Below are 9,961 nucleotides of genomic sequence, written 5' to 3' on the forward strand. Positions count from 1 at the left end.
AAAAAACAATAAATTCGAATGTTTTTTTGTTTTCATTTATCCATAGAATATTGATATTTTCTTCCATTCTTGAATTTTTTTTTTCAGCGACTCAAATAACTCTGATTCGTAATATGCAAGGTAGCTCTATGGTTATGATGAAAACATCATAACAGTAAAGATACTACTGTGATGACCTCCTGATTAATCTTTAATCTTTTAATTAAAAAAAAATCCCTTTCTTCTTCTTGAATCTAAATAACTAATTAATGATACAGCTCTATAATTATGATGAAAACATCAGATTAGAAAATATACAAATATGAGGAACCTCCTGATTAGTCCTTTATTCTTTTTTTATGAAAAAAAAATCCTTTCATTCTCGTTGAATTCCCTCGTTTCAATCTTTTATGAAAGATCTCCAACCGGCTGATTGATATAGAGTACCTTCCTCCATCAGGCACCTCTCCCTTTAGATGACCACTTCCCTTCGTTTCCCCCAGCTACATCAGGAACCCTCTACAAGTTCTTCTGGGAGAACACGACTTCGCTACGCCCTTTGAGACGACTTCGACCATCCGGATCGACATCGACGACTACCGGATACACCCTGACTTCGACCTCTCTGCCGGGTTCAAGAACGACATCGCGGCCTTGAAGCTCGCTCGTTCTCTTAACTTGGAGTCGTTGAGTCCGGACATCGGGACTGTTTGTTTACCACCGGAGATCCCCGCAGACTCGATCACAGGAACTCCAGTTGTTGCTGTAGGGTAAGTGTAAGGGGAGCGAGCTGAAGTTATTGTGTTTGATCATTGAAACACGTATCGAGACGTGAGTTGACGGCTATTTTTCTCGCGGACAGGAAGACAGGTTTCTCTTTTTGGGTCGTACCTAGCTCTCCCGATTTTCGCCTTCCTCAGAAAGAATAATCTTAAATAATTTACCTTAACTGTAAAAAGTACATATTTCATTATGCAACTATAAGTATAAGTATAAGTATAAAAATAAGTATAAGTATAAGTATAAGTATACGTATGAGTATAAGTACAAGTATGAGTATAAGTATTAGTATAAGTATAAATATAAGTATAATTATAACCACAGCCACAACCACAACTACAAATAAAACTACAACTATAACTATAGCTACAACTACAACTATAACAACTATAAGTATAACAACTATAACAACTATAACCATAACCACAACTACAACTACAACTACAACTATATCTATAACTACAACTATAACTATAACTACAACTGTAGCTACAACTACAACTATGACTATATCTACAACTATAACTACAACTATAACTACAACTACAACTATATCTATAACTACAACTACAACTATATCTATAACTACAACTACAACTATATCTATAACTACAACTACAACTATATCTATAACTACAACTATAACTATAGCTACCACCGTAACTACAACTACAATTACAAATATAACTATATGTATAACTACAACTATAACTATAACTACAACTGTAACTACAACTATAACTATAAAACAACTATAACTCTAGCTCTAAGTCTAACTTTAGACCTAGCTCTAACTTTAACTCTAACTCTAACTCTAACTCTAACTCTAACTCTAACTATAACTATAAAACAACTATAACTCTAGCTCTAAGTCTAACTTTAGACCTAGCTCTAACTTTAACTCTAACTCTAACTCTAGCTCTAACTCTAACTCTAACTCGAACTCTAACTCCAACTCTAACTCTAACTCCAACTTTAACTTTAGATCTAGCTCTAACTCTAACTCTGACTCTAATTCTAACTCTATAACTACATAGTTACATGCTTAACTAACTCGCCCTTCATGGGTTAAGAGGAGATCCATTTCCATTATACGAATTCTTCAATCTGACGTTTGTTTTCCTCGCGTCTCCATGTCTCTTCCCCGCCCACCGAGGCCTTCCTGATCTATCAACACACCGTTATTTCCTCCCAGTATCCTTTTTCTCCCCTCCGTCGAGGAGCGACACGACGTTTGAACAACATCTCTACGTGCCCACGTCTTACCTACACGCCGACAGGTAGTAGATTTCTTGTACGCGCGCGAGCACACTCGAAAACACACATACACGTAAACATGCACACACACACATACGCGCGCGCCGCTCGCGCGCACGCACAGACAAACATACAGACAGACAGAAGACAGACGGACAGGCGCGCGCGCACACACACACACACACACACACACACACACACACACACACACACACACACACACACACACACACACACACACACACACACACACACACACACACACACACACAAACCTACGCATACTTATATATACTTTCGTCTTTTCTCTTTGTGAAAATCAGCTGGGGGTTGCAGACTTCTGAAGGAGTAGGATCGACGGAACTTATGCAGGTAAACTTGTCGTTGTATTCGGCCTCAGACTGCAGGGACAGCTTTCCTACCTTTGCAATCTTCATCAGGAACAACAATTTCTGCACCTGGGCGCCCCTTAGAGACACATGCAAGGTGAGAGCAGTAAGGCAATTTGATGTCTGAAACCTTCTACAAGAAGAAAGCGAGTACAAGAGATCCTCAAACCAGTTCGTGTTCCGAAGTCCAGTAGATATGACGTCATGTCGTTGTACATTTATTTAGATTTCTTGTCTTCGATTCTAAATTCAACCATGCTAATGAAACATATTTACTCATTTATTAATATACTCATTTACTCATCTACTCATTTACTCATCTACTTATTTACTTTTTTACTCACACATTTATATGTACATTCACTGATTTACTCCTCGCAGGGTGACAGCGGGGGCCCCGTGATGGTGCGCAGTCCCTCAGGAAGGTTGGTCATGGTCGGCATCGTGTCGTTCGGCCCCGAGCTGTGCGCCTCCGACGAGCCCGGAGTCGTGGTCAGCGTGGCCGGTCAGTTCAGGGTAGCGTGGAAGGGAGGCGGCGGGCAGCAGAACGGCCGTGTGTGTATGTGTGTCTCTCTGTGTGTGTGTGTGTGTGTGTGTGTGTGTGTGTGTGTGTGTGTGTGTGTGTGTGTTTGTTTGTTTGTTTATGTGTGTGTGTGTGTGGTGTGTGTGTGTGTGTGTGTGTGTGTGTGTGTGTGTGTGTGTGTGTGTGTGTGTGTGTGTGTGTGTGTGTTTACCTAGTTGTATTTACCTAGTTGTATTATACGGGAAGGGAACTATGCTCGTGGTGACCCGTCTTTGTATCTCTCAGCATCAAGTTTTTTCTTAAAATCTTGAATAGTGTTTGCACACACTGTTTCTTTCTCTAATTTGTTCCAAGTATCTATCACTCTGTGTGGGAAGCTATTTTTTCAGATCTCTTTTGTAATTATCTTTTTTTTTTAGTTTCTTTTCGTGTCCTCTTGTTTTTCCATTGTCCCATTTCAATAAATCATTCTTATCTAAGATTTCCATTCCCTTCATAATTCTATAGATAGTTAGTAGGTCTCCTCTTTCCCTTCTTTGTTCTAGAGTTGGTAATTCTAATTTGGACAGTCTTTGTTCATATGTCATTTTGGAAAGAGTTGGCGCCAGTTTTGTTGTTGCTCTTTGTATTCTTTCTAATTTTTTTATATTCTTTTTGGTACTGGGTGTCCATAGGGTTGCTGCGTACTCGAGTTTTGGTCTTATTTGTGTAGTTAGAATTTTTTTATCTCTTCCTCGTCCAAATAGGCAAATGCCACTTTTATTGACCTCAATAAATTGTAGGCTTCTCCGACTATTTTATTAATATGCTTATCTGGTATCAAGTCTTTGCTGATCATCACTCCAAGGTCTTTTTCCGAGATTACTTTTTTGATATCTTTTTCACCAATTTTATAATCTCTCGATATTCTGCTTTTCCTTTTTCCAAATTCCATTATACTACATTTATTGATATTGAGTTTCACTTCCCACTTTTGAGTCCATTTCCAGATCTTGTCCAAGTCTTGTTGTAATGAGTTGCAATCCTCCTCAGTGTTCACTTTCTTTAGTATTTTTGCGTCATCTGCAAAGAAATTCATATAACACTCTACTCCTTCATCCATGTCATTTATGTATATGGTAAACATGATCGGGGCCAGTACTGATCCCTGCGGGACACCACTTTTCATTTCTTCCCAATTTAAGAATTTATCTCTAATTACTACTCTCATTTTCCTCCCTGTCAGGAAGTCTTTCATCCATTCCAATAATTTTCCTCTGATGCCACCTATTGGTTCTATCACGCTTATTAATTTATTGTGTGGTACCTTATCAAATGTCTTTTGTAGGTCCAGAAAGGCACAGTCTACCCAACCATCTCTCTCTTGTATTATGTCTATTAATCTTGAGTAGAAGCAGATCAAGTTTGTTGTATATGATCTTCCTTATCAGAATCCAAAATTATTTGGATTCAGTATATTTTTTTCTTCCAAATGTTTAACCCATCTATTTTTGACGATCTTTTCTCAAATATTTGCTACTGTGCTTGTCAGGGAGACCGGTCTGTAATTTGATGGGTCTTCCTCCCTTATAAATCGATACAATGTTTGCATTCTTCCAGTCCTGTGGCACTTTTCCTTCTTTAAGTGAGAGTTTAGTTATATCGTATATTTTATCTGTTAATTCCTACATACATTTTTTCAGTATCCAATTTGCAATTCCGTCTGGATCATGTGATTTTCTGACGTCAGGGGTTTTGATTTGGTCGCTGATTTCCTTCTATGTTACAATTATTTCTTTCATTGGGGGATATCCCTCTCTCTATTTCCTCACAGTTAGGCGAGTTTTCTATTGTGAATACTGATTTGAAGTGGCTGTTCATAATTTCAGCCTTTTCCAGTTCTTCTGTATATTCATATTTACCTTGGCGCAGCTTTTCTATTTCTTGTTTGCTCTTTAGTTTACCATTTACATACCTGTAAAATAGTTTGGGTTCTTCCTTGCATTTTTCTATTTTTTTCATAGTTTCTCTTTTCATCTCTGCGTATTTTTACATAATAATTTCTTAGTTTGATGTACATTAGCCATTTGCTTGAACATTTTCTTGTCTCTTTTCCATTTCTTCCAAGCTTTGTCTCTTTTATCCTTAGCCTCATTACACCTTTTGTTGTACCAGTTTTTTATTTATGTTCTTTCCATTTTTTTTTTGTAGTACGTATCTATTCACTCCCTCATTATAAATTTCTTTTAGTATATTACATTTCTCTTCCATCCCTGTTTCTTTATTTAGGATTTTTTCCCCAGTTCGCATTGCGAAAGAATTATTTAAGTTTCTCAAAATTTGTTTTGTTGTACATTAGTCTTCCTATTCTATGTTTATAATTTCTGCTTTGATCCATTTGCTCTTTCAACTCAAATTCTATTAGTACATGGTCCCTCTTTCCTATCGGAGTTTTGTAATCAATTTTATCGACAATTTCAGGCTCTGTCGTAAGTATTAAGTCCAGCCTTGATGGTGCTTCACTACCTCTGTATCTGGTATTTTCCTTTATCTACTGAGTCATTGTGTATTCGATGGTCATGCCGAGCAGGACGTTGCCCCAGAGTTCCTCTGCGCCCTTCACTGTCATTTCCTCCCAACATATTTATTTTGAATTAAAGTCACCCATAATTACTGTATTTCCTCTGTCCTTCAGTATATTAGTTAATTCATATTTTGTATCTTCTAATATTTTAGAATGATCACTTTCTGTCCAGGATTTTGTTTTGGGGGGCACATACACCACTACAACTTTTCTACTCTCCATATATTTGCTTTCAACTTGTATCATAATTGATTCTACATTATTTTTTTCTTCAGTTATTTTTGTTACATCTTTATTAGTCAAAATAATACTCCGCCACCCTGTTTATCCTTTCTATTTTTTGTCCAGTAGTTGTATAAACCTTGTCCCACAGTGTTGGGTGGTGGAGTGCACTTTAATTTAGTTTCCACTATTCCCATTATGTCTGGTTTTTCCAAGGCTAGATGATCATTTAATTTCGTTATTCCTGAAGTTATTCCATCTATATTGGTATAAGCTATTTTCAATTTCCTTTCTCCTCGTCTTTTTCTGTCTTCTTTGTTTCCCTTTGTCCTTATATACCATTTTCTCAGCTTCAGGTCTACCACTCTCAATTTTTTTCTTCTCAGTTTCAGTTCTTTTTTCGTTTTTTTTTCTCATTCGCTTCGTTTCTAGTTCTTTTTCTTTTTCTTTTTCTTCTTCACTCATTTCTTTTTTTATCCATACATTCTTGTAATGTTCACTATTTGATAATTTCATTGTTCTGGATAATACTTTCTCGTCAATTGTTTGAGATCTAAGGTTTACTTTCAGTGGCCTGTATTGTTTTTCTTTAGAGTATCTGCCCATTCTATAGGTCTCCTCGATTTCCCTATCCAAACCTTGTCCTTCCGCTTGTAATTCTTTCAGAATTTCCTTAGCGATCTCTTTCTCCTCTGATTCCCTCTGATATCTAGGTACATCATGCTTCTCTTTAATTCCATAGATTACAATGCATCTTTTTTTATCAACTCTGTCCCTAACTAAGTTGCCTTTCTCTTTGATTACTTGGATCACCGTTTCCTTGGTATTTTCCTTGACCTATTGCTCCATTATTTCTTTAAAGGATACTTTTTGACATTCCTGTTCAACTTTCCACTGTTTCTTTATTTCCTGTAGGTCATTTTCTTTGATTTTTCCTCCACCTTTTCAGTTGCTGCTTGTATTTGATCTTTTATCTCCTTTTTTAACGCCTCATTCCTATTTATATCTTCACTTTTCAACCTTTCATTTTCTCCCTTTAATTTATTTAATTCCTTTTTTAAGTCATCTATCTCCTTATTATTCTCCTCATTGGCTTTCCTTAGCATAACTACTTCTTTGTACATTATTTTATACTCACTTTTGAGCTCTATTAAATCATCCTAAATGTCATTAATATCTCTATTTCTCATTATATTTCTATACCTGGGTTCTCTATCCATTTCTAATCTTCTATGCATAATATTTACTTCCCCTTCAATCCCCGAAAAAAAAAACTCTTTCAAACCTTTGGTATTCCTTTGGTGTTTGAGAAAGACACGTCTTCTTTCGAATGACGCCACGTGGAGTCTCTGTTCTACTTTCTTATAAGCATCTTTTTGCTGGTTCTGTGTCTCTCGGGGTTTCTTTGTTCCTTCCATTTTTTATAAAAAAAAAAGAACAACGAAAGATGATAAAAAAAAAGTTAAAATGGAGATACAAAGACGTTTACATTTTGGTCCCAACGAGTTTTCACCTCACCGTATCTATGTAAACAACCAGGTTCGCTTTCAAATTCGTTCGTTCGTGAATCGCTAACTAGCGGCTCAGAGCGTTCGTTCCGTGTGTGTGAGTGTGTGTGTAGGTGTGCGCGCGCGTGTATGTGTGTATGTATGTGTGTGTTTGTGTGTGCGTGTTTGTGTGTGTACTTGTGTGCGTGTATGTTTGTGTGTATGTTCTGTGTGCAGTCGTTCATGTATTATAATTGTAACAAATCTATCTTTCCCTTCTTTTTACATATATATCTTTTGTGTGTAGGACATCTTGCACCGATTTAATCGTTTTTGGACAAGAGTGAAATTAGCTTCAGTCATGACTAAATTAAAAGTTAAAAATCTCAAGGTACAAATTCTTTAAAGAAGACCGTTTGAGACTGATGGGAATTTTTATTGACGCAAATGCTATCTTGATCGATCAGAAGTTTTATTACTTTAACTCACTAAATGCTTGACAGTGCAACAAATTTAAAAACTCCTAGATAATATATGGGATCCAACCCCAATCTAACTAATTTTTCGGCAGAGCTGGGAGCGCTCCTCGGTGCGTTCCTAGGTGCGTTCTGCTTTTGTTTGGCCACCCCTAGCGCTCCCAAACCATTAAAGTAATGTGTCGGTATAGTATGTGGCCTACCTTTTATATGTGGCCTACGAATCTTTTCTTTGGTATAGTATGTGGCCTGCCGGACCTTTATTTCGGTATGAACCTGTCTCTTAAGCTTTAATAGTTTGGGAGTGCTAACCGAGGCCAAACTAGCGGAATGCACCTAGGAACGCATCTAGGAACGCATCGAGGAACGCGCCCAGTTCTTAACTGTTTACACCCCTTTTCCATTCGCGAGCAGCCCCGCAACGACCAATAGGTCTGTTGCTGTTTGCATCTTCTTTGTATGCCTTTGTATTCTTCAGCTGTCACTATTTGTACTTGTGATATGTATCATACAGATGATTGGCTACAAAAACCCACCATTTCAACCAATCAGAGAATTTTCAAACTAATTGTTATATTCTATCACGTTCGTCTATGAGAATGTATGAATATGTGTTGATCTGTATGTGTGCATTTACGTACATGTGTGAATGACCATGTAAACATTGGCTTTGTTTTATGATCCTTTATAGTAGTCTACTCGTGCGTTGATAGAACATAGACACACAAGCATTCATGTTATATAATCATCCCCACATTCGTATGTTTAAGAGAGAACAAAGGTCTAAGGTCTATTTATATTTAACGATTTATGTTTTGATTTCAAGCTTACTTAGCCTGGATACGAGGCGAGGTTGGGGAAGCATCCACGTGCTCCATCCGATGACGTCATATCGACTGCAGGAAGAATTCAAACAACCAATACGACCTTGGGCAAGATGCAAGCGTGTCGACGCTAAGGAATCCATGGGTATATCTTAATTAGTTTCCGTTCGATGTGACCGGTTACGACGTGCCAAACTGGGAAAAGTAGTTAATGAGTAATTACGAGCAATAATTTCTGTTTATTCTGTGTGGAGTTAGAGCGTAAGTTAAAATGTTTTTGGTGTAGTAAATCGTTTTGCATCGGTGTTGGTAACACAAGCAAACCCGCGCGCATGTATACACACACACACACACACACACACACACACACACACACACACACACACACACACACACACACACACACACACACACACACACACACACACACACACACACACACACACACACACACACACACACACACACACACACACACACACACACAGACAGACAGACACACACACACACACACACACACACACACACACACACACACACACACACACACACACACACACACACACACAGAGACAGACACACACACACACACACACACACACACACACACACACACACACACACACACACACACACACACACACACACACACACACACACACACATACACACACACACACACACACACACACACACACACACACACACACACACACACACACACACACACACACACACACACACACACACACACACACACACACACACACACACACACACACACACATACACACACAAGCACACACACATACACAGGCACACACATACGTACATACAATATTCAAATACATACACACAATCTATTCGCGAATATACAACAATAAAGTATATAATTCTTAAGAAGCATGAGCTAAAAGAATTATATTATTGTTCCCTCAGATAGACTATTTAGACTGAGTTTTATCCTATCATTAGAAAGTTTAAGATGATGTCACCAAAGGTGCGTCATCATCCCTGACGTCATCTGAGTCCTATTTTACGTCCTCTGAGCTCTGCTTGACGACAGACGATATCAATCAATTAAGGGAAGGATCAATTAATATGTGGTTTTAGTGTTCTTTGTAACGTGTTTCTGCAAATATATCTTTTTGCGAAATTGAATATATTTTCGTTGGATGGCATGCAATATGGAATGTCCTCATAGGAATTGCGGAAACGACCAAAGGAAATTATAGATTTTTTTAATTAAAAGAATATTTATTTGATGATGATATAAAGCCTGATTCACTGTGCCAGTGCTCCCCGCGATATTGAATGTTATAATTTTTGTTTTTATTATCTTTTTCATAAAAGGCATCCTTTTGATGGATTCCAGCCTTTACGACCCGTAGATTATGTAGACTTTAGCTGTTGTTGTAGAAATAATGGGTCAAGATGCTTGAGTATGTATAAAGCTGAAAA

The 9,961-nt window shown here is 37.7% G+C and overlaps 1 protein-coding gene across 1 annotated transcript in view; it reads left to right on the forward strand.

Moving 5' to 3' along the window:
- Positions 1-8,561, forward strand: part of LOC143032610 (venom serine protease-like) — a 9,495-nt gene extending 934 nt beyond the window's left edge. Inside the window, exons 2-5 of the mRNA XM_076197482.1 lie at positions 483-749; positions 2,340-2,502; positions 2,787-2,910; positions 8,503-8,561. Of these exons, the coding sequence (XP_076053597.1) occupies positions 483-749; positions 2,340-2,502; positions 2,787-2,910; positions 8,503-8,561 (613 nt within the window). The remainder of the gene's footprint in view (positions 1-482; positions 750-2,339; positions 2,503-2,786; positions 2,911-8,502) is intronic.
- Positions 8,562-9,961: the final 1,400 nt, after the last annotated feature.

The sequence above is a fragment of the Oratosquilla oratoria genome, chromosome 14 (assembly GCF_046742065.1).
Source record: "Oratosquilla oratoria isolate Oo_2021 chromosome 14, ASM4674206v1, whole genome shotgun sequence".
In the NCBI taxonomy this organism is placed as follows: Eukaryota; Metazoa; Arthropoda; class Malacostraca; order Stomatopoda; family Squillidae; genus Oratosquilla; species Oratosquilla oratoria.